Source organism: Suillus subaureus (assembly GCF_016647635.1).
Source record: "Suillus subaureus strain MN1 chromosome Unknown BJ212scaffold_53, whole genome shotgun sequence".
In the NCBI taxonomy this organism is placed as follows: domain Eukaryota; kingdom Fungi; phylum Basidiomycota; class Agaricomycetes; order Boletales; family Suillaceae; genus Suillus; species Suillus subaureus.
The window spans coordinates 83,775-107,823 of NW_024538609.1; the positions used below are offsets into that span (position 1 = coordinate 83,775).

Consider the following 24,049-nt stretch of genomic DNA (forward strand, 5'->3'; position numbering starts at 1 on the left):
ATCATTTTATCACTTGCTTGTGGAGCTATCATGGGCTCATACAGGATACAGTGGTAATTGCTGCGACTCGGCCCTCGGTGCTTGGGTTTGCTTGACAACTGTGTAAGGGTAAGGTCTACTGATACCTCTCCCGGGACGTCGCTTTGGAACTGCGAATGCAATGTAGTAGTACAGCTCCACAGATTACGTCGGGAGAGGTAGTATATATAGATTCATCCGAATCATAAAAGTTCACCTGGCCAGCAATTTACATCTTCAGCTATTCTATCATACAAAGACATGTCAGCCTACAAAACGCTCGTGCTACGTGCGTGCTCGCCATCCTACGTGAGTACCTACGAGAAAGGCAATTTCACCGATGACGTCAGTTCTTGAAGCTCGCCAGAATAAAAGTTCGAGATCTCGGATCCCCTAGGCCTCACCCCTCTCTTTTTTCAACGTTACAGACATCTCGAATCAAAGACGCCAAACCCCATAGACTTATGCAACGTACCATGGCTTCGAAAGGTTTCACCATCGACTTTTCTGGTGCGTCTGCTGCGATTGTGCATGCATCACCTTTCACTTGACATTGTTTGCCTCGCCGTAGACAAATGCATCATAATCACTGGGGGAAACCGCGGGATCGGATATGCTTATAGTCGCGCTGTTGCTCAGGCTGGTGCACGAGTGGCCATTATTTACAGGTTGGCTCTGAGCCGAGTATCCATATTCTATGACTATATGCTGATTTTTCTGGCATAAAACGCGTCTTTCAGGAGCTCCAAGAACGCGCATGAAGTAGCTGAGAAGCTTGGAAAAGAATTCGGCGTGCAAGTCAAGGTTTGTGAAATGTTTGGTGGTCGACTTACTGGCTTAACCCTCCCTGTCTTTGTACGCAGGCTTATCAATGTGATGTATCCGATGAAGAGAAGACGACTGAAACATTTGCCCTCATCGACAAAGATCTCGGTCCGGTGACAGGACTTATAGCAGTAAGTGGGACGTTCTTCAGCCATGTCATTTCTCCGAAACAAGTGGCTTGTTATCACAGAATGCTGGTGTCTCCGTGGTGAAGCCTGCACTCGAACTGACCAGCAAAGACTTCCATAAAGTGTACGACGTTAATGTCCTTGGGGTATTTAACAGCACCAAGGCTGCGGCAAAGTGAGTTCCATCATGAGCTAGTGCTTTGGAAAGCGTGACCCAGGCAAATACGACAGGCTGTGGATCGACAAGAAGCACGGCGGTTCGATCGTTATTACATCCTCCATGAGCTCGCAGATCATTAACCAAGTCGCGCCAAACAAGCCATTGACCCAGGTCTTCTACAATTCATCCAAGGGTGCTGTGACCACTCTCATGAAAGGGTTGGCTGCGGAGTGGGCTACTCATGGGATTAGAGTGAATGCGCTGTCCCCTGGTTATGGTCAGCATCTTGCAATAATCCCGTTGGTCCTAACTTGTTGAATATTTGACATCAGTGAACACGGATCAAACCTCGGGTATGGAAACCAGCGTCCTCGAGAATCAGGCGAAAACCGTACCGCTCGGACGCTTCGCTGAGGTATGTACCCAATAATTTTGATCCGACAGGCGCTTACCACCTCAAAAGCCGCATGAGATGGTAGGTCAAGCAGTATTGCTTCTGTCCGATCATGCCAGTTACATGACAGGCGGAGAATATTTTGTTGACGGGTACGTGTGGTATGGTTGTCTGATTCTCATTATCAGGTTTTGACGCCTGTTGAACTTTAGTGGTCACCTCATTTGGTGAACTGTGACATTCTCAACGAGCGATGTATTTGAACGATTGTACGTATTGGGATAGAACTTCGAGTTGCCGCGAGACAGGAAGACGCGGAAGAATTGACATGGACAATTGAATTGTAACTAGCAGCATTGAATGAATGATCGTTTCGTGTGCGATCAGCATGCATAACTAGTAGTGCCGTGCGCCAAATCTCAACTCTTCTGGTTCACAAAATTAAGATACTATGTGGACGAATGGTAGTGATCAAGTATCTCAAATCAAGAGATCTGATAAAGGCCGTCAGTATGCTATTTGACGATAGATGTTATGCTCAGCATTTGTGAGAACAGCTAAACAGTCACAAAGAGTCTAAAGCATACACCTATGTACAAGTCATGCGAGTTAAGCAGTATATTGCAGGCCCTGGGCTGCATAGGTCAAGTTAAAGAATACAAGCGTAAGAGATAGAGTATATATAAGGGAATTAAAGCGGAGCTTTAATAAATGAATCGGAGATGAAAAGTAAATAGCGAATCAGAAAAGAGAATAAAGAATCATACAATAGAATGTCATAGAATGTCTGAGAATGATTAGTAATCGTGAATAAGTGAAGAGGTGAAAGAAAAAAGAGAAACTGTAACATTACCCCCATTTTAAGGGTAGTAGGCACTGACTACTATCAAAGAAGATGATGCGATCGTTTATAATTAGTAAGAAGTTCAGAAGCGTTACCTAGTTCAGCTTCCTTCATCCATTTGTTCTTGGAACTCGGGAATCCCTTCCATTTTACATAATATTGCCTTCGTGAAGAAGATCTGCGGTGTCCGACGACCACTTCAACTTCATGTTCTTCTTCGCCATCAACTAAGTCAGGAGGAGGCGGAATATAGTTAGGGCTGTGGGTATCGTTCTCTTTATAAGGAGAAAGGAGTGTGGCGTGAAAGACAGGATGTATGTGCCATTGCGTGGGTAAAGCAAGTCGATGGGTTATTGGGGATAATACGTTGGTGATAATAAATGGTCCTTCGTGTTTAGGGGCGAGCTTCCGGTTAGGATATCTGAGGTGTAGATTTTTGGCTTCGAGCCAAACCTTATTGCCTTTAGAGAATGGTACGAATTTGGACGTGATTTGTTGATGCATAGTATTACATGTGAGTTCATGAGCGGCTAGCACTTCGTCACGTGCTTTATTAAGCAGAGATAGTCGTTGTTCTATATTAGGGATGTCGGATTTTGGATGGGAATTGGGAAGATGATGTGGATGATATCCCATCATGAGGTAAAAAGGAGAAGTGCCACGTGCTGAGTGATGATGCGAATTATGGACAAATTCGGCTAATGGCAGCATGGGCGCCCAACCGGTTTGGTCATTGGCGCAGAAGATCTGGAGGTAGACTTTGAGTTCTTGATTTACTCGTTCAGCCTCTCCATCACTCTGAGGATGAAAGGCGGTGGAAAGGGAGTTCTTGTATCCGAGGAGTTTTCTGAGTTTGATCTGGAATCAGGAAGTGAACTGAGGTCCGTGGTCAGAGATAATTTTATCGTAAAGTCCGTATCTAGAGAAAATCTTGGAAAAGAAAATGTTCGCGACACCTTCAGTGTCTATTGTTTTGAGACAAGGGGTGAAAACTACCCCCTTCGAAAGTCCATGGTCGACCACGACCATAATGCTGTCAAAGCCGTCAGATAGTGGGAGATCAGTGATCAGATCTACTGAGCAATGTGCGAAGGGTCGGTTAGAAATAGGGGCGGGAATCGGAGAGAGTGGCGGAGTGGAAGGGTGCATGTTTACTTTGTTCTGTTGACAGATGCAACAGCCTTCCACGAAATTCTTGACGAATGTGGCTAGTCCAGGCCACCAGTAGTTGCGAGATAAGAGTTCCTGGGTTTTAAAGCGTCCAGGGTGTCCGGTGGTGGGAGAATCATGATGTAAGGAGGTGAGTTCTCGTCGGAGATCTCCGGGGGGTATGTAAGTAAGTCCTTTGAAAGAGAGAATTCTGTCGCTCAATTTCCAATTGGAAAGAGCTGAGCGGAGTGGAGGAGGAATTGAGGAGTCTGTAAGCGCTTGGAGCGCTGTATGTACTACGGGATCAATAGAGGAAGAGATACGTAGTCTGTCCATAAAAGAAGTGTCAATGACATTAATAAACATCGAGTCTGGGAGGAGTTGAATACTGATATTGTCCTTTTCGTCACTATCGACTGGAAGGTGATCTGTTCTATGTGAAAGTAAGTTGGGGATAATGAGTTCTTTTCCAGGTATGTGCTGGATTTGAAGTTTGAATTGAGAAAGGAAAGTTTGCCATCTTGCTTGGCGTCGGTTGAGATCTTGTACGTCCCTAAAATAAGTAAGGTTCTTATGGTCAGTTTGTACAGTTACAGGGTAAGGAGATCCAAGGAGATAGTGTCTCCATGCTTTCAAAGCACAGACAATGGCAAGTAATTCTCAATCATAGATCTGATAATTATGTTCAGCAGGGTTAAAGGATTGTGAGAGAAAGGAACAAGGAAGCCAATCTCCGTTGTCGTTCTTCTGGAGAAGTACTGCGCCAGTAGCATATAAAGAAGCGTCAGTGGTGATGGCGAAAGGGGAATTCTTGTCGGGGATTTGAAGGATAGGGGAAGATGTGAAGATACGCTTCAGCTTATTAAAAGCTTCCTCACGTTCATAGGTCCAAGAGAATTCTTCATCTTTCTTGGTTAGGTCGATCAATGGTCTGGCGATAGAGGAATAGTCAGCAATAAACCGTCTATAAAAGTTAGCAAATCCGAGGAATGACCAGACTTCCTTCACTTTCATGGGAGTCTTCCATTCAGATATACCCTTTAGTTTAGCAGGGTCCATGGCGATAGAACCGGGTTTAATGATCATGCCGAGGTATTCGATATCGGTTACATTGAAGGTGCATTTTTCGGGTTTGAGGTGGAGGAGGTTATCGCGGAGTCATTGGAGTACTTTATGGGTACGAATACAATGAGTTTCTTCATCTCTGGAAAAGATGAGTATATCGTCCATGTATATAATTATCCACCCTTCTTGAATCATGTCTCCGAACAAGTCGTTCATCATAGACTGAAAGGTGGCTGGCGAATTACACATTCCGAAGAACATGACCATGGGTTCAAAAAGTCCTCTAGAAGTGGCGAAAGCCACCTTCCATTGATCAGTTTTTCTCATACGTATGTTATTATATCCCCATCAAATATCCATCTTGGTGAAGATCTTGGCATCCTTTAGCTTATCTATAAGATCGGAGATTAGCAGTAAAGGGTAATTATTCTTAACCATGTGTTCATTCAAGTAGTGATAGTCCTGGCAAGGTCGGAGGGAACCGTCTTTCTTCCCGACAAAGAAGAATGGGGATGATTGGGGGGATTCGGAGGGAACAATTGTCCCTTTAGCAAGATGTTCGTCAATGAAATCGTTCATGGCTTTTTCTTCTTTAGCGTTGAGCGGATATATCTTGCATTTCTGTGGTTCGAATGATTCTTTGAGATCGATCTTGTGGTCGTACTTTTGTTCTGGAGGAAGGGTACCGTTAGCTACGTCACCAAATACGTCTTTATATTGTTGGAACTCTTCGGGTACGAGTTCTTCAAAAGTCTTCTTTGGTTTAGCAGCATCCTGGGCGAGTGTCTGTGAGATATTGTCAGTTTTCCGGATATAGGTATAGAAATCGTTGTTGTTGTTGATGGGATCTAGAAGGTGTGGGAGAATTTCATTAGCGGGGTCCCATTCCAGTTCTAATTCTTCTAGAGTGTCATAAAAGACGTCTTCGTCATCTTCGATTTCTTCAATAAATGCTTTTTTGAGGGTACGCTCCCTTAGGCGGACTTCTTGACTAGTCCAATCGATATCTGGGTTTTCTTTCTTTAGCCAAGTCATTCCCAGGATAGCGTCTTCTCCTCCTAGAGAGGTTACAAAGAATCGCTTCCTCATAGGGATATCTTTGATTAAAAATGAAAGTTCACAGTACCGTGTGATTCTTCCGGCTTTGTTCAACGTGCCGTCTACATTTCACACAGGTATCGGAGTTTCGAGTTTGTGTGTGTGAATGTTCTCTCTGAGTATGAACTTCTCGTCGATAAATTCGCCTTCTGCGCCGCAATCAATTAGAGCGGTGGCTACGGTGGTTTTTTCGGTCTTTTTCAATCTGATGGTTAGAGGCAAACGAATAGAATTAGTATCACCAACAGATTGTACTAAAAGTCCGATTCTGGGAGTTTCTGACACCATGGCAGGCTCCCCTAAGCAAAATCCTCCTCATCGCTACTCTCTTCTTTCTTAACCAGCTTCTTACCAGCTTTCTTCATCTGGCGTGCTTTAAACGCCTTCCATTCTTGGAATTCTTTGTAATCGTCATCAGATGACTCCTTGATTACCTTTCTGGTGTTAGTTGTAACCGTGGTTGGGCAGTCTGCGGCTAAACCCTTCTTGCCGCATTTGAAGCAAAGGCCGCCCTTGCGCCTACGCTCCCGTTCTTGAGGAGTAAGGTAAGTCTTCTTAACCTTCTTCTCACCGTCTTCTTCGTCTATTTCTACTTTATCTATATCCATGGCATAGGGGTCTTTCACCTTGGTATAGGAGGGAGGTGCTATTAAGGTCCTTCGCACCTCGACGTCTAGGGCTTTCTCTAGCCACATCTCAATGGTAGTAGGGGTTGTTTCGAAGGCATATATAGCGGAGACTATCTCACACTTAAGCCCATTTCTGAAGAACATAATCTTCGTGTTTTCTTCGGAGATGCCGGTATCGGCTAGGATGGTTCAGAAACGGGATGCGTAGGCTGCTACGCTGCCAGTTTGTCGGAGGGAGGAAATACAGCATATTGCCGTTTGTTCAACGTTCTTTGGAAAGAAGGTAGATTTGAATTGCTTAGCGAAATCTTCCCAGGTTCCATAAGACTTTGCTGCGACAGCAGCCTTGAGTTGGCCTTCGGCCCATTTAGCAGCCTCACCTTTGGTCATAAGGCTGAGGGCGAAAATGACTTTCTTCTTGTCATTATCATAGACTTCATCGTTCATGTCTAGGTACACCTCAACTTGAAGCGTCCATCCCTGAGCAAGGCGGGTATCACCATTGAAGGGTGAGGGGGTCTTTCCGATCTCTTTAGGCATGGTGGCTGTAGAGGATCGTTCATAGGTCTGAGTGTGGAAGTTCCAAACTTTGTTCTTGGGTGCTATACTAGTGTAATAGGCAGCCCACTGGTCGATGGAATATCTGGTGCCCTTGGTGTCTATCTGATAGAACTCTTGTTCTTCTTCATCCCAGGTAAAACCGGGAGGAGTTGGGGCGATCAGCGGTATGGTGTTCTGTTCTGGGCGCAAGTTCTAGGGAACCGCGCGGTAAAGTAGTAACTTGACCTTTTGTTACACTCGGCATTCGTGAGAACAGCTAAACAGTCACAAAGAGTCTAAAGCATACACCCATGTACAAGTCATGCAAGTTAAGCAGTATATTGCAGGCCCTGGTCTGCATAGGTCAAGTTAAAGAATACAAGCGTAAGAGATAGAGTATATATAAGGGGATTAAAGCGGAGCTTTAATAAATGAATCGGAGATGAAAAGTAAATAGCAAATCAGAAAAGAGAATAAAGAATCGTACGATAGAATGTCATAGAATGTCTGAGAATGATTAGTAATCATGAATAAGTGAAGAGGTGAAAGAAAAAAGAGAAACTGTAACAATAGACTTGTTGCAAGAATCTGACAAGCTGTGACAGCAGCAGAAGGCGCGATTTCTAGTTGTGGTTGCGATTCAAGAAAACACATCCATACTTTGATAGACCGTCAGTGCGCCCAATCGCGATAGGAATATTGTAACTGGTATGAGCGGCAATCTTTTTTACTTCAATTGGTACATCATGATGCAATGACCTACATCGCTCCAGGACACAGAGTTCCTCCCACCTGCTGTTCTATGCACCAATATTCAATCACCATTGTCAGGGAATTTTGGAGAGGAAACTATAAACTGTGGGTATGAAGACCTCGGACTTGAGGTAGGATTCGAGGGCACACTAGTACTGCATGCAGCCATATTAATATCAGCGGAACATGGATAAACTATGGCTGTAAGTCAGCATCAAATTCACGAGTCAAAGAGGGGGGCATTCAAGTGTTAGCTTCAGGTACTTATAGAATGGTTGCACGGGGTGTCATTCCATGACTTGCGCTACTTCACTCGTCCTCATGGACTTTGGAGAGAACCAGTAGGTTGCGGTAGTGGTGAGTTGGCCAAAAGAACCAACTCTGGTCTGCAAAGTCTCCACGAGAGCGATTGATCATCTTGATCAACAAGGAGCGAAATTAAATCTGCGCGATCGGATCATCATCAGATATCAGACCAAAATTGCATCTCGATCCAACCAAGCCTTCAGGGGAATCGATGGAAGCCATCTTACCCAATCAAGTAACAATGAAGACCACTGTTTAGGAGTCTCGACGGTTAGTATGGTCTCATTGCGGGTATGCTGCATAGGCATTGGGTACACTATATACCCGGAATCCCCCAAAGCCCCCGCCCCCAGAGAATCGGAGATGGTGGGTTCAACGTTCAACTATGATATCCAACAATATCTAGGACCACATACATAGATTGAAACTACCTATAAACTACACCTCAGCTCAACAGACGGCCATTATTCTTGCTGCATTCTTAGCTGTATTAATAACGTGGAAATAATAAATGGCGGACACACGTTTTCTCCATCTCCGTTATATCACGCGGAAAGAGCCGGATTTGTGCTCCGTGTGTGAGTTTGAGATGTCATTCTCGATGTCGCCCGGTAAGCCGTCGGTATGAGTATGTACAGATTGCTGCAGCGAGACCTGAACACTCCCATACGGGAATGGCGGAGAATAAACCGGCTGTTCGCTATCGGGTGGCCTGGAACTTGCACGTGTCATCCATTGAATGTTCCGCGAAGAAGACAGTGTGCCATTGGCGCGATGGGAATCGCCATGAGATAGACCCAGACCGACGCGGACGATAACGGAAGAGAACTGGAGGAACGGTGCACATGAGAAAGGACGGAAGAAACAGCCAGAGGGAATCGACATACCACGATGCCCTGTGCAGGACGTAAGGTGAGCAAATTGGGAGGGTGAAATACGCAGAACTCACGATAATTGGTGACATCTTGATTAATATGGTATTAGTTTAAGTCTTTCTGGAAAGAATGGCTAGACTTACTGAATTCAAAACAATGAACATGGCTGGGGAGTTAGAAGTATATGTTCCAATCATAACCACGAGTAAGGCTGAGTACACAGAACCTATCGGTACATGAACACATATCAGAGAAGGCATTGCTAGAATTTTTACCAGATTCAACTATGATTGGCACCAAACGAGAGACTTGGTCATCGTTACCCTTTTTGAAGGGCCTGACTATTTTTTGGATCTTCAAAATCTTGAAGGCAATAAGCACTGAAATGCGAATTCAGTCTGGGCCCGAATGTAGATTAAAAAACAAACATGTGCAGATGACATTCATAGCCAGAGTAATTGAGTAAAATGTCTTGACGCGGACGGAGAGGGCATCAGCGAAGACGTTTTCACCCGGAGCGACAAGGCTTAGAGTGTATACCCAGAAAACACCGATAGCTATATTATGTGTTAGCCGAAGCAGTGGGATAGCAGAAGGAAACAAACCAATGTCCGCGATAAATAACAAGAAAGGGAATGCGGCAATGAGATAATTCCTACCCCACAGAATGAATGAGCGGTATAACTGCAGAGATGCTCAGATTTGGATAACAGCAAGTTTAGGATGCGTACAATGAATGCGTCGGACACCAGTGTAACAGCGACATACAGAGTACTCTTTAGAATGTTTTGCCAAGTGTCGAATGTGCTGTAATATTTGGTTGGATAATTTGGCTCTGCCTCGTCTGCGGTGAAAGCCTGCATATTGCGCAGGATATCAATGACAAGATGCTAGAGAATTATCCATAAGATATGTGGACAGTGTTGAGTCGAGGAGACCCGTACTGCCGTAATGAGGATGAACAGTGAAACTGCAGTCCCAACCAAGTAATCACTTGGTCGCGAATGTCTCTTCCTTAGTACAGACATGCATTGATTAAACACCATAAGATATACACCTAGGCAAGGATCAGCACGGGACGCGTATAGAGATGGGAGAACGAACCATATACCAATGACTCCACAAAAACGCCGATGAGCTCGGCCTTCGGGATTGTCAACGCCATGATACTTCGGGTTGCCTGCAATTCGACATGCAGTAAGTGAGACTTCGGAGGAACGTAAAATGCATACTTTCGTGCTGGCGTGTCTAGTAATAAGCGATCGTTGAGTCTGTAGCACGCGCCCCAAATTGTTACCACGATGAGTGATCCCTTGTGGACACACAAAGCAGTAAAGTAAATTTACTCTGCAGTACTAGTGCAGCATTTGATTAAAATAAGCATACAAGCACCGGCGGCTCCAAGATGCTGATTGGGGTCCACAGTGGGAAAAGCAGATTAAGCTTCTCAAACACCCCTTAGGAAACACTCGCCAGATCCTGACCTTGCCGACACAGGCACTTGAACAGGGTTTATTGTGATTATCAGTTATCGCTATCAAGCAGATACGGTGGCCTACGCCGGGCATCAGCTTGTGTGCCAGCAGATAACAAATACTTACGCCGCGGCGCGAAAACGCATGTACCTTGATGTTGCAGGTATTACCGTATGCTGTACGAGGGATAAAGCTCTCAGGGGCCAGGGCCTGCTCTCACACCGTTGCTGTTCTCTGCACCATTGAGCTGGCGCGACTTCAGATTCCGGACTTTCAATGGTAATCGAAGTACATACTATTTGATGCAGAGAGCCGATACCAACAAACAAATTGAAACAACCGTGTGTCAGGAAGCCCAGCTGCGCCGCGCCAGGGCAAGTACTCAATTGGTCCATGAGCGCATGATGCATGATACATTGATGGCCCGGGTCCAATGAACAATGAATCAATGATCACGTGTTCTGTCGATCACACGAGTCGCAGGACTGCCAGAGTCACTTGTTGGCGGCGACTACGTGACAACCTGAGAAGAAGTTTAACCATCACGACAAGTCGACTCAGAACCGTAGGTGAAAACTTTAATGAGTTGTCTAGACATCTCTGATACAGTAATTCTAGCGTGTGGCGGCCGCGGCCGCATCACCAATATTACTATTATCGACGTCAAGTTTGAGTCTGCTGCCAGTGACTCCCGAGACGCTCCCATAATGCATGCCGTATTACGGAGTTATGGCCGACGTCCTGCGGAGGGCCTACTGAACTCATCAAATTACTTATGGCCGCCTTGCCGCCTCGGCCAACCTCTGGTGTACGTCACTCCCTGCCACTCCCGCAACTAATCATAACTAGGTTTCTGATACCACTTGTTGGAACACCTGATGAAGAGGAACGAATATACTGCTGTGCAAATCTTTCAACCTTGGTAAGACCGCAAATTTTGAATTGCAGAAGCATGAATAGCTGGCATGCCACAAGGATGAGGTTGCTTCTCAATAATAAAGGTCTACTTCTACTTCCCATGACTGGTTTCAATATGCTAATTATAATAAATCTTGACAATAGGTGGTCTGAACCAGTCAGCAAAGCCCTACAACTACCACAGCTTTGCTGTTGGCATGCCTTGGCGAAGTATTCGCTGAACACTTTTACTCCAGTGTTTATATATGCACCATTCGCCAATTTTTCTTTATGTCTTTGGTAATCTCCGACATTGTCTACCCTTCAAACTGCGATCTATCAGGATTCAGCTAGGCATCATGTATCAGTTTTGGCTGACGTCGCCAACTGTCCAGCTACAGGCACAACCCGTTCAGATTTGTATCAATATGCCACGCCTTCGACTTTCGAGACATGCAGTATGAATTGTATAATATACTGTTGCGAAACAGAATACTTCCCTGCCTGAAATCTAAGTCACTCCAGAGCCCATCGATGAACTGGATGTCCAATAATCAACTCAAGTGACTGCAATCATGTTCTTCGTCCACTCTGAGTTGCAGTAACTAAAGTTTGGGCTCCTTCCGAAAAACCAATGCTTCTTGATCAACTGGCATGATTTTTGGTGGCAGTGGTCATCCATTCTGGCGCTCTTTCTCTTCATTCTTCATCACTGCTGTTTCAAATCACCGTGTGCAACTTCTGCATCGATACCATTCACTCATCTGTTCTTGATGCTTGGTGTCATGATAAACCAGTGAATTTGATGAGTAGTCTGCTACTCCACGGGGTCATGCTGATACAGTTCGATTGGGTGTGGGCCTGTCGTGTGGTGGCCCGTGGGCAATGGCGGCCCATATACATTAGCACTCAGGTCGTCGAAGTACTTGATAAGAGAACTCCGTTTGAGTGGTTGCTTAGATTATACACCGTGAAAAGACTTGTCGCCCTCTTTCAAATGAGCTTTTGACAATTGGCTGGTCGATATTTGATTTCAAAACTTTTGGGCCATCCAAGGGCCATCCATGCGTAGTTGCATCGGGTAAATCCGACATCATGGGATCTTCCTTGACTTGGTACTACGATGTCGATTGCCTTCGAGATTCCAGGCAAGCGTATCTTGTCTAGTGCTCAGTTGACTGCGTTTCAATCATCTGCTACTCACAACGACATCACATCGTACATCGAGGTTCTGAACGCTTCTGTGGTGGGTGCGAGGCTTACCGACGCGTGCTCGGAATCTCTAGTGCGTTTCCTCCTTGAATTTCATCCTTACATCTAATGCATCCTTCTTGCGCAAGTTCAGGGAATAAACGCCCTCCTCCTCTTGTTGGATCGAATAGAGCAACTAGCTCATGAGACTCCCCCGGTTGAGAACAAGTCATCAAGATTTGGCAACCCTGCTTTCAGGTCGTTCTACGACAAAGTTCAAGCTGTTGGTCTTACAATTCTTCACCCTTCGTGCATCATACTTACTTCTGCCATATTCAAGCTGGCACCGTCATTGCATGCTGACCTTCCCGGCCTGGATCAAAACGCTACGCCCGAATTAACTACCTATTTCTCGCAGGCTTGGGGGAATCGAGAGCGCATTGACTATGGGAGCGGTATGGAACTGAATTTTCTCTGCTGGCTGTAAGTCTTTTTATATTTTCGATTCACTTGGTCCTCATGTCACATCTCACAGGATATGCCTAGATCGCCTGCAGGTTGTTACGGCAAGCGATCACACCGCGCTTGTTACTCGTGTATTTTGGAGGTACATTCTGCAGATGATTATCTTGCTCATTGCTCATGCCTCCCAGATATATTCAAATCATGCGCGTACTTCAATCAACGTATTGGCTAGAACCCGCTGGATCTCATGGCGTCTGGGGTCTCGACGATTATCATTTTTTGCCTTTCCTCTTTGGTTCTGCACAGCTACGAGGCACGTTGCAATTAGTTATAGAGTGCAACGAATCCTGACATTGTCTACTGCAGGACACAAATTTGTAAGACCGAAGGCAATACATGATCCAGAGATCGTAGATGAACTGTCGAAGGATTATATGTACTTCTCTTGCATAAAGTTCATCAACTCCGTTCGTATCTTTCGTGTCGCATGCCTAGTTTCCATCTCAAGATTTGGACATAGATCAAGACGGCTTCACTTAGATGGCACTCCCCAATGTTGGATGACATATCGGCAGTGCGTATTGCGGCCCTCGGTAAATTGACTCGCCTGACCTCTTGTGTAGGTAAAAACTTGGGAAAAAGTTAACTCCGGAATGATCAAGATGTATCAGGCAGAAGTTTTAGGGAAGCTCCCTGTTATTCAACATTTCCTGTTCGGATCTATTCTTCCATACGAAGGACCACCGCCTCCATCTTTTGATGAACCGCATCACGGAGATGGTCATGTACACGAAGGATGGGGTGATTGTTGTGGTATACCCGTACCCAGTGCATTTGCGGCAGCCCAAAAGGAGCGAGAGCCGGGAAAGAGGATCGAGGGTCCAGGCATCCGTCCTGTGCCGTTTGATTGAAACAGAATTCGCGAAGGTGGTTTCCAAGTCACGACAGTGCCTCCATCACAAACATTAGTAGGTTCAGTACTGTATAAATGTGATAGCAATACTCACAAGCAACCTGATTGGCGCCCGTGATCAGAAGTCATAACTTTCTGTCATTTTCCAAGTTGCCAAAGCAATTTCAATGGATGTGAAACCACGGTTGGCTTGATTTTGTTGTCTCCGCTGCCATACGGTATCTGATTTCATCAGAGTCATCTGAATACCATCCTGCTTGCAATCCTGTGACTAGTTTTTTCTGAACTGGCTGACTCGATGACTCCCTAAAGAGAACTGCTCACGAATTAGAGCAGGCTGCAATAGTCCATGAATGCCATTGATCTTTAAAAGACTGAAGTAATGCCAGTATGTTGACTTTTCACGTTCCGCCTCGTCTTTTGGAAGTATATATACTTTGCCTGGCGAAGCCTAGCTAACTCCTATCCGCCCACCCAGTCGGAATTCGGTCACAACTTTGGGGAGGTTCCCACTCTTCAACTTCCTTCCAACTCGACAGCTAGCCTGTCTGAACTAGCGTATAAAAGAAGATCATAACTGAGGATTCAGGACTTCACGCTACTATGCAAAAGTTCATGTTCCTCCTCCTAACATGCGCCACCATAGCGCGCATCACAAATGCGCAACGCGTTTTCGCCCATTTCATGGCCAGCCTTTCAGACACTCCGACTGTATGTCATGTTTACAACCTCATTGCACAGGTACAAAACTCGTATTCATATGCCGAAAGTGATTGGACGAATGATATTACAATTGCTCAGAATATTGGTATCGATGGTTTTGGTACGTCTTGTTCATATCTCTTGTCCAAGCTTTCAATCACTCATGCACGGCTCATGCTTAGCATTGAACATTGCCGCCAATGACTACGAAGTCGACAGGATCGTCGATGCATATGCAGTCGCGGAAGCTTTAGGCTTCAAGCTCTTCTACTCATTTGATATGTCATACACTTGGCAGCAGAGCGACATGGTCAATATCATCGCGAATCACTCGTCAAGTCCAAGTACATTTCTCTGAAACAATACTATACTTGTATCGACATACTCAGGGGAGAGTTACGGAGAGGACTTCTGGGCTAGCTTCAAGAGCTCACTTCAGAGCCAAGGCATCGACATCACACTTGCACCCGCATTCACAACTTACCGTGACCCTTCGGACGCTACTTCACTCGTTTCCACGTTCCCCTCAATTGATGGGTTCTTCAATTGGTGGTCTTGATAGGTGAGGTCGCAAAGAGCATGATAATCCTCTCTCACCAAATGTATCGCTAGGCCTGCCGATGTTGATGCTAACTTAACGACAGCCACTGATCTGGCCTACCAAGCAGCTGTCTCGTCGCTCAGTGGACCGTATATTATGTGTGAGTAGTTTGATCCGAATCTCCACGGCTTTTATTGATATTCAATCGAGCTGTTTCGCCTTGGCAGTTTAAGAACCTTGATGGTGCTGGCGATTGGGTAGAATACAGTGACACTCTCTGGAACTACCGCTGGCAGCAAGCCGTGAATGACGTGAAACCTGATATTGTTGAAATCGGTACTGTAGCTTTATTATTGTGTTGGTCGTAGCTCATCGTGCTCTAGTAACTTGGAACGACTACGGCGAGTCCCATTACATTGGTGATATCAATCCAAATGTAACCCCTCATACCGTCACCGAAGTTATGGCGCGAGTTAATATGCGATTATGTAGGTGTACCTCGGGACACAAGCCCCACTTTACGTCAATGGCTTCACACATGCTGCTTGGCGAGATGTAGCTCAGTACTATATTTTATGGTTCAAAACTGGTTTTGCACCGACCATTACGGTGAGCCATTTGCTAAATTGCTCTTCAACTTGATAATCTTGACTTTCCCCCATCGCATAGAAAGATGAGGTTGTCTTCTGGTATCGTGCATGGCCGAAGGCCGTCAATTGCAGCACTGGATCCCTACCGCGCAATGCTGCATACCCCGAGGACGCCGTTTTTGCACTCGTGATGCTCAAAGACACTGCAACTATCACACTTGCCATAGGTAGTAACACGGTAACATTCACCGCTGGTGCGGGTGTGACTATGGGTTCTGTACCGTTCCCTTCAGAGGATTCACAAATCCCCTATATTGCGATCAGCAGAGATGGCACAACGGTTGTCGACACCCATGGCTCGATGTATGTGAATCAAACTGGATGTACGTACTACAATTTCAATCCTTTCGTTGGGAGTATAATCGAGTGATGTGTTGTAATTATTATAATGTAAGACAAGGATTCCTTTCGGTTGGCTCTACGACAATATATTGTGTTTACGGTAGCAACTCAGAAAATACTATATTAGCATCGTCTCTGCAAATAGACAGTATCTCTTCGCTTCTTACTCTCGACAACGCTGTACACAATCGACCATGAGCGAAGGGATCAGTTCGGAGGTCGAGCACTAGCATCAAACCTTAACATCCATTAAATGTGGTTGCACATACGGATCACAGAGGAAACCGTCTTCGATTCACTGTCTATAACGAACGGTTTGTATGGAATGCAGGGGATGCAGTGGCTTTCAAATATATTGAAAAATTAGACTTTGAGGAAGCGACAATGCAGTACGACGACGCGCACACGCGTGTTTCTGACTAACATTGCAAGGTAGTCGAGTGTATATTCTGGGTTCAATGCAGTCTGCACAGCTTCTTCAGGCAGTCCGAACTGAATTAAGATTCTACATGGCTTCGTCAGTGAAGTGTGTGATTGATATCAGTTGCAATACTTACGAAAATCGCCTGGCAATTTGTCTGGAATTTTGTTGTTGAAAGGGGAAAGTAATGCACGATCAAGACAGGTTTTCAGCGTCTTCTAGATTTGTGGGATTCCAGAGAAAGTCATTAATGGTGCCGTCGAAGTTTGTGGTCCGTGAAATGAAGCGGAGGTCGCCATAGTACTGAGCAAAGAGCCAGATAGAACATGAACGCATAACAAAGAGCGTGACTCAAGAGAAGACAAAACGCAACTTAATTTCGGTGTAAAACCAAGGTGCATTTGAAAAAAATCTTGATCTGCACGTCAGTTCAATGAGATACTTTGAAGCTGACAGTACATCGATTGTTGAACGTTGAGATGCCCTCAGCGGTTCATGAAGCTCCTCTTGTCGCACAGCGCACAGCACTCACATATTTCTTTGAGAACATTCCCTTTGACCGTCAGGCAGTCAATGTAAACATCTCAAGTAACATTGAAGTATCCGATTCACTCAATTTTGGAAGGAGATTCGCAGATCAGGGTCCCTGATCTCAGAATTTCCTTCCAAAATATGCATGATCCTGCTGCTGAGATTATCATTCCTGGCCTTGCAGAAATTGCATTCTCACAAAACCGTCCTGAGGACACCTTATAGTATAAATTAGTGATCCGTCCGTAGGTCCGAGTCGAGCACGGTTGTGCCAGTGTCAAACCTTGACATAACAGGACAAGATCGTGGATCTCAGGGTGTGGTACAAATGAGCAAGATGGTGGTAGTCTGTAAGGCGAAAGGTAGTGATATGTATGGGGATTTCCCACGTGACTGTTGGTGTCGTAAGCATTTGGCCTACCTTTTCTGACTACATAATCCCTTTCTATCAAGAGGTTTCGTTGAATGGCGCAAATGCAGTGTGCTCGGTTTCTTTCAGGCTGTCTGAAGTCCAATAAGATTCTGTGTCGTCTCCGTCGTATCACCAAAATTTCTTTTTTTCAATCTGATATCTGCTTCCATTTACACCGTGAAATGAAGTAGAAGTCGCCATGGTAGCGAGGAAATAACCGCAAGTCTTTGTGCCAGGTTACGTAGCCGCGCGGATCAGCTGTGTGCGGGTCAATATTACGTCTCTATGCAATTTCGTAACTAAAACACATGCGGATTATAATGCAACGTCCAATGAATATGAACCCAACAGCAGAGCAAGTAAAGAACGTCCTATGGTATTGAAAAGAAAGTCAAAAGAAAGAGGAGTCTACCAAAGGCATTCCCTGTCACATAAGTTTAGGTTCGTGATTAGATCCACCATCGAAACATAGCGTTCTGATCGCGTTCTGGTACTATGTAGGAGTCCGTCCGTCCGTCTCGTGTCTAAATACCACCGTCCCATTTCATGCTTGCCTTAATAATACCCGGTCAATTGCAGCATTGATCGTCCCCTTCCGTGACGTCAAGTCCATCCCAAATTGTTCTTCGAGCTGACGCCGTATCTCGCGCTTCGTCACAGAATTGAGGTCGGCAGTGCGGAGGATCTCATGGACGGCATGATCAAGCTCAATATCACTAGGAACACCTGGTGCCAAGTCCATATCCTCATGACTGCGCGTGGTTGGTAGAGGCATTTCAAGATAGTTCGTTGGTGGCTGCGACGGCATGGGTTGGTACAACATGCCAGTGTCGCCCATGGGCCGCAACTGTGACATCGGCGTGTTGCGACCTGATTGGTATCCAGGGGGTGGGATCATGCCAAATTGTGATGGCGCAGGTGAATGGCCGCGTGGCTCGTAGTAGGTCTCGCGGCCATATAACGACGCAGTAGCTGATGCTGCATATGCTTCCTTGTGGAACTGATTGGGAGGTACCCACGAGCCCATACTGTGGTTCGACTCCTTGTCCCAAAGCTCATTTTCCTGTAAACCAGGTAAGTAACATGTCTACGAGGGACTGAATTCACGCACGTAATCATTCCAAGACTTGAGAGGAATCGCACGCGGGTCGAACTTGCCTTCGTCCTAAAGAAACTTCATCAACATCGGTCAAATCACAACGACTAGAAAACACCTGCATGAACAATCATCTTCTTGCCAGATTCACCCAACACGACACGGGTAGCACCCCAAGAGAAGTCATCCATACGCCAGAACGAATAGAGCGGGAGCATGAGAGAGAAGATCGGGACAGCCAAAATGTAGAAGACCATCCATCCAACCATGTCCCACTTGCGCCGGAGGATAAACACGAGGGCTTGTAAACCATACACGGCGCCGATCATGACGAGTGAGATGACAGGGAGAGTCTCCTGATTGGTGGCGACCTCCACGATGAGATACACAATCTATAACTTCAAATCAGAACCCGAAGAAAACCCAAAAGAGAACCGAACGTACGTAGCCGACACTGATAGGCTGGACGATAGTCGAAACCAAATCGATCATGACGACAAACCGCATGGAGAAACAACAGAAACCACAAAGCTGCTCCAAGAACATCAGCTCTCCAAGGTTGTGAACCGTCGAGTTAATCCAGCGACGGCGTTGAGAGAGCAGAATTTTCCAGTCATCAGGCGCTACGGTGTATGCATGGGCGTCGCGAACGAATTGTGTCTTGTACATCGGGAAGTGCTTCAGGAGGAGGGTAGTCAGGTATCGGTCTTCTCCGAGGTGCAACAAGTTCTTCATGTGCAGGGTATCGACGCGATTCTGCGAGTAGTCCTGGACCATTTGGTTGGATATCAAAAGCGGCTTGTGGGTATCGGGAGTCCGCAAACGATATAGGGTGAAACAACCAGGCAAACAGGTAACAGATCCGAACAAACTCTCGAAAGCCTTGGCCATGTGATGCGAGATGAAGTACTCGTAAACCTAGACATACATTAGAATTTCCAACCACTTCATAATTCTAAAACAAGCTCGCCTGCATCATGGTGATAATCGACTGCTTCGAGTTTGCCAGCTCGGTCTCACCACAAACACCAAGCACCTTCTTGTCATGAATACACCTACAGAAAAATAAACATCAACCCCAATTCCCATAGTGACGAACATCGACTTACGCAGAGATCAACCGGTTGACAGAATAAGGCTCCACCATCGTATCAGCATCGACCGTAAACAGATACTCAAAGAACGTCGGGTTGACACCAATCACATTCTTGATCTGGTGGTACATTTCTAGTTCGAGTGGGTTCATAGGCGTACTGAAGTGAACCTGCGCAGCTCAAGTGTAAGCGCCAATTCTCGCCATTCTACTGAAGACCCTCACCTTGTTCAAGAAATGCATGATCACCATTTGAGAATCACGCTTGCCACGGTTACCAGGCCGCGACCGCTCAGACGGCTTGCCTATCTTCACCACGACCAAGTAAGGAACGACGTGTCCAGCGCACTCATACAGACCAGAGTAGACCTTGCCCATGTTATGCTGCCTCGCACCCTCGCCCAACGAGACGAAACTGAGCGGCTCAGGGTCGAGATTAGGATCAGCTCCAAGGATGTCAAGCACAATGCGCGGCGTGGGACGGTCATTCCCAGAACCAACGATATTCCCATCACAGATAACAAGAATAAGTTTCCGCTTGTCGTCATATTTAAGCTGCGCCAGCGAGTCGATGGTCTTCCGCAATGAACTCTCGCCTTCTGTATAACAAGGAACCTGGCAAATAACGAACTTGTCATGGTCTTCAGGCGCACGAGGAGACGCAAAGTTGATGGAAGCGATGAACTTGAATCCAATGATGCTGACCATCAAGATCGACAGTGCGAGCAAGATACCCTCGGCGAACTGGCACTGTGGCGAATTACGGTTGTCTACCATACCGATCAAAAACAAGTTGCGGAGACAGGTACGTTGACTATCCAGCGTAGCACTATCAAGATTGAGAGAGTCGAATTGCTTCGTCAGATCCTGCCCTGAGTTGTACTTGAAAAGGTCGACGACGGATACGTCCATGAATTGATCGTCAATGGTCCCAGGAAGCTGCTCGCCATATGGAGCTTGGACGGCAGGTCCGTAGTTGACGTAGGACGTGAGATCGTAGATCATACCGTTGTAAATACCGAGCGAATAGCCGGAGCTGGCCATGGTGCTGATCTCCTGTGGCGTGTAACCCATGTATCCGACGCGATTGTTCCACCGCATGATGGTCATACTCTCAAAGTACCAATCTGGACGGGAATCATTGGTGAAAGCGCGGAAGTCGTGGTAAGAAGCATTCGGATCGGTGTCGTTGGCAGAGCTGAGAGTCACATAGGGACTGACGGAGCCACTCACGCCGTTACATAATGCGGAGACCTGAAAACTGGTCAGAAAGAATCAACTCGTGAACGCATCCCGCTGACCTGAACGGGGAAAATCGCGTCTGATGCAGTACCGCCATACGTCTGAAGGATCGTCTTGACAGGCACAATACTAACAACGCGCTGATGCGTGGACGCAACAGTCGTAAGATCAAACACCTCCCCCCGAACCGACGTATACACATTATTTGGTGAAGACGTATACGAATGCGACGCCAGTTCCGAAGTGCTGAAAACATGCTCCGTGGGGCAAATGATCTTGCCCAGGAAGACGATGACGAAAACAGCGCACGCGCAAATGAACCAGATGATGAAATTGATCGCGAGCTTTTCTCTCCATGCTTGTCGGATATCTTCACGCTTCATTCGGCCGATCCATTTAAGAAGGAGAGAGGGCATCCACCATGTCAGAGCCCAGCACATCCCGACCCAGCGACGACGCGCAGAAGATTCCTTAAGCACTTCAGTCGTCTCACTGTCTCCGATCTCACCAGGCAGTGCTTCTTTCACCATGAGACCCTCCTTGTCTGCGTTCTGGAACATGTTGCGGGAAGGTGCATAGGATTCAGTACCGTAGTTGGAGTTTGAGTCGTCTCGGTTACTCGTGAGGCGGCTGCGATTGTCAAAGTCATCGCTGCGGAAAGACTTGCGCTCTTCGTACTCGTCATCGTACAGATCAGCGCGCTGGAAGGGGGACGCGTTAGAGACAAGAGGAAGAGCAGGGTCCGAGAAGGCATTGACGAACGGCGACTCCTCGCCATTATTAGCACCAGGCGAAGAGTAGGGAGCATAGGGGTCGCCGAAGCCACGGACATCAAGTCCAGCCTCAGCCTCAGCATCACGAACACGGTTGCGCTTCTGTTCCTCAACATCCGATGCACGAATACGGTCCTCGAGCGCGTGGAATGCCATTTGTGATAGGAAGACCTACAAAGATGTTTAGCACACGTCTCAGCTACGTTTTCAATTCACTTGCCTTGTATTGCCCAAGGACAACGTCCCGCTCCTTCAACGACAGCGCAGTCCGCGTCTGCTCAACACGCTCCCTCGGAGTTCCCTCCGAAATGCCCAAAGCTGAAATCGGATCCCTATATCGCTGACAAAACTCTTCTGGTGTCATCCCCACCTCAAACACATTCACATTGCGCTTCGCAACCTCCGTCATGCCCAGACTTCGCACCTGGCCCTTGACAGAACGACCCTCGAGCTGGTTGGGCAGCTGCGAGTCATTCGGGTTGATGCAGAACACGTACCAGTTCTGCGTGTCTCCTAGAGTCTCGAAGAGCGTATCAAGTGCAGAACGGAACTCGCCTGCGACGCAGGGTGTGCCGCTTCCGGCAGATGCGGTGATATCGTCGTCGTCCCGATCCTGTTCTTCGATACCGCTTTCCCGCAGCGTGGGCATGCGTTTGATTGTACCCTTACGGCGGGTAGAGGGGGCACGCATGGGTTTGACGGGCTGTTGAGCGGCAACAATGGTGTCTTCATTTTTGGGGTGGGCTTGTGTTGCAATAGCCTTGCCCGAGAAGAGACCTTTGACGAAGGGGTTCATTGACCCAGCACCCTCTGCGCCATCAGATATGCCCGAAGCTGAGCCACGCAGAAGAGAGACGAAATCGGGGTTAAGAGCATCGAGGTTACGGTCCAAGAAGCCCTCAGCGGAGTAGGTGACAGGGCCATTGAAGTGATTGACGGTGAACGTGGGGAAACCTGAACGATCTATGGCACCGACTTTGAACGATGAGTGGTTGCCCCAACGCTTGCCAAAGGCTTCCACCATCGAATGATCAGTCTTCTTATGCGAGCGACGAGCCTGGTCATCCATGATGTGGATAAGACCACCCGGCTTGTTTTGAAGCAGCCGCACGCATTCAGCATTGTCGAAGTAGGCGACAGTGGGGATGAAACGTGAGATACCCTCGTTCTGGTATTCATCCACGTGGGCCTCGAAGATACGTCTCTGGACGAAGTTTTGCAGGCGCTCATTGGCAAAGTTGACACAGAACTGATCAAGAGAGTTGGGGCGACTGGTCATGTTCTGTGGTCCGGGGAGATCAAAAAGGCCGATGAATGTGTCAAAGTCTTCGCGGCACAGCCGCTGGTTGATATGCTCGTTCAACCATGCGAAGAGAAGGGAATATAGCGTTTTTGCGAGGTCATCACGGTTATCAGATGCACCATCGGGGTCGAGGAAAACAGTGCAGAGCTCCTTCTTCACAAGCTTAGTTTTGTAGGACATTGCGCCCTCCAAAGCACCCGCTTGGACACCCAAGAATTCGGCAACAATGCCAAGAACATCTGTGTTGCGCACGACAGCAGCATCAACATCACGACCACGGTCAACGGTGAACTCGAGGTTGCCAAGGTGGAGAATGGCAGCGAGAAGCTGGCAAGTCTGAGCAACGTGTCGCTTGGACAAGCCGATTGTCTTGAGAGCGACTTTGAGCTGCTCAAAGCGGTTGGCGTCATCATCCCGAACGCCGTTTTGGCGTGCTGGGACAGCACTACGCTGACCGAGATAACGGTACTGAGTTTTATCCAGGAGGTGGAGGTGCTGGCGCTCTTCCTGAGTTGCACCTGCCACGAGGTAGTAGAAGATGTGGAAGTTACGCTCTCCGGATGGCACGGAAGATACGCGGTTGCGCTCGAGGTAATAGTCGAGGGTCTTGACACCGGAGAGGCGGCCACGGTCAGTGAACTGCAACTCTGTGTATTTACCGAAGCGAGAAGCATTCGGGTTGAACAAAGTGCGGGCGTTACCAAAGGACTCGATGACAAACTCTGCGGCGGGTAATTGGGTAGCGAGTTTGGAGCCCTTCTTTCCTGGATTGGAGACGGAAAGTTCAAGAATGGTCTTTATGGCGAGTCTGCGGTTCTCTGATTTTCCGCTGCCGGTCTCACCACTAGAATGAAAGCGGTGTTATTTTAGATGATGCAATGCATTTGTTGATGGGAGTTACTGACCTGATGAGAATAGACTGGTCCTGGGTAGTTCGTTTCATGTGGTAATATGCATTATTTGCGAGCTGAAAATATGAGGGGACATTGGAGACTTGTTTTCCGATGTGTCACGATAGTCTGAGGCATTTTTGAAGGACAGAGTCGGCGTTGGAAGAGACATACTTGTGGGGGTTCACGGCGACGAGGGAATTGGTACCGATGTTGGTATAAATTGATTCAGACATGAAACGCTCACGAAGACATGAGACAATGAGATCGTCTGATATGGAAGACAAGCCAGAGAGGTCGCTGGCGGCCTCAAGCCTCTGGTGGACTG

At 46.9% G+C, this 24,049-nt stretch overlaps 5 protein-coding genes across 5 annotated transcripts; 3 read left to right on the top strand and 2 right to left on the bottom strand.

The window, feature by feature from the left end:
• Nucleotides 1–494: 494 nt before the first annotated feature.
• Nucleotides 495–1,756, top strand: BJ212DRAFT_1486372 (uncharacterized protein; the record flags this gene model as incomplete). Its single annotated transcript, XM_041341112.1, has 9 exons — nt 495–528; nt 590–686; nt 759–822; nt 882–974; nt 1,034–1,146; nt 1,203–1,408; nt 1,464–1,546; nt 1,595–1,677; nt 1,738–1,756. The coding sequence occupies 9 exons, from the start codon at nt 495–497 to the stop codon at nt 1,754–1,756; spliced, it is 792 nt and encodes a 263-aa protein (XP_041187239.1).
• Nucleotides 1,757–8,258: 6,502 nt separating this feature from the next.
• On the bottom strand, nt 8,259–10,128 carry BJ212DRAFT_867797 (uncharacterized protein). Its single transcript, XM_041344238.1, has 10 exons — nt 9,889–10,128; nt 9,729–9,841; nt 9,516–9,674; nt 9,390–9,468; nt 9,213–9,341; nt 9,060–9,164; nt 8,928–9,010; nt 8,859–8,873; nt 8,797–8,805; nt 8,259–8,737 (listed from the first exon to the last, which is right to left on the bottom strand). Exons 1-10 carry the CDS (start codon nt 9,947–9,949, stop codon nt 8,450–8,452), a joined length of 1,041 nt encoding a protein of 346 aa, XP_041187240.1. The 5' UTR covers nt 9,950–10,128; the 3' UTR covers nt 8,259–8,449.
• Nucleotides 10,129–12,279: 2,151 nt separating this feature from the next.
• On the top strand, nt 12,280–13,723 carry BJ212DRAFT_1449601 (uncharacterized protein; the record flags this gene model as incomplete). The annotated part of the gene is made up of 8 exons (XM_041338717.1): nt 12,280–12,441; nt 12,502–12,630; nt 12,688–12,830; nt 12,883–12,954; nt 13,001–13,125; nt 13,179–13,279; nt 13,333–13,386; nt 13,436–13,723. 8 exons carry the CDS (start codon nt 12,280–12,282, stop codon nt 13,721–13,723), a joined length of 1,074 nt encoding a protein of 357 aa, XP_041187241.1.
• Nucleotides 13,724–14,328: 605 nt separating this feature from the next.
• BJ212DRAFT_1449602 (glycoside hydrolase family 71 protein) lies at nt 14,329–15,988 on the top strand (the record flags this gene model as incomplete). Its single annotated transcript, XM_041338718.1, has 9 exons — nt 14,329–14,436; nt 14,467–14,548; nt 14,610–14,771; nt 14,817–14,976; nt 15,040–15,128; nt 15,179–15,304; nt 15,352–15,404; nt 15,461–15,577; nt 15,638–15,988. The coding sequence occupies 9 exons, from the start codon at nt 14,329–14,331 to the stop codon at nt 15,986–15,988; spliced, it is 1,248 nt and encodes a 415-aa protein (XP_041187242.1).
• A 1,703-nt stretch (nt 15,989–17,691) lies between these two features.
• On the bottom strand, nt 17,692–23,864 carry BJ212DRAFT_868033 (glycosyltransferase family 2 protein). The gene is made up of 10 exons (XM_041344239.1): nt 23,737–23,864; nt 21,749–23,675; nt 20,815–21,699; nt 19,739–20,767; nt 19,530–19,684; nt 19,391–19,475; nt 18,865–19,338; nt 18,543–18,812; nt 18,436–18,489; nt 17,692–18,387 (listed from the first exon to the last, which is right to left on the bottom strand). The coding sequence occupies exons 1-10, from the start codon at nt 23,772–23,774 to the stop codon at nt 17,869–17,871; spliced, it is 5,436 nt and encodes a 1,811-aa protein (XP_041187243.1). The 5' UTR covers nt 23,775–23,864; the 3' UTR covers nt 17,692–17,868.
• Nucleotides 23,865–24,049: the final 185 nt, after the last annotated feature.

Bases quoted from the DNA above. Each gene is read 5' to 3' on its own strand.
- BJ212DRAFT_867797 (XM_041344238.1), bottom strand. From the start codon at position 9,949: ATGGCGTTGACAATCCCGAAGGCCGAGCTCATCGGCGTTTTTGTGGAG. The intron at 9,842-9,888 runs GTTCGTTCTCCC...ATCCTTGCCTAG, and splicing joins TGTGGAGTCATTGGTATATG to GTGTATATCTTATGGTGTTT. The intron at 9,342-9,389 runs GTTTGTTTCCTT...CACATAATATAG, and splicing joins GTTATTTATCGCGGACATTG to CTATCGGTGTTTTCTGGGTA.
- BJ212DRAFT_868033 (XM_041344239.1), bottom strand. From the start codon at position 23,774: ATGAAACGAACTACCCAGGACCAGTCTATTCTCATCAG. The intron at 21,700-21,748 runs GCAAGTGAATTG...ACATCTTTGTAG, and splicing joins TTGTCCTTGGGCAATACAAG to GTCTTCCTATCACAAATGGC. The intron at 18,813-18,864 runs GTACGTTCGGTT...TTGAAGTTATAG, and splicing joins AGCCTATCAGTGTCGGCTAC to ATTGTGTATCTCATCGTGGA.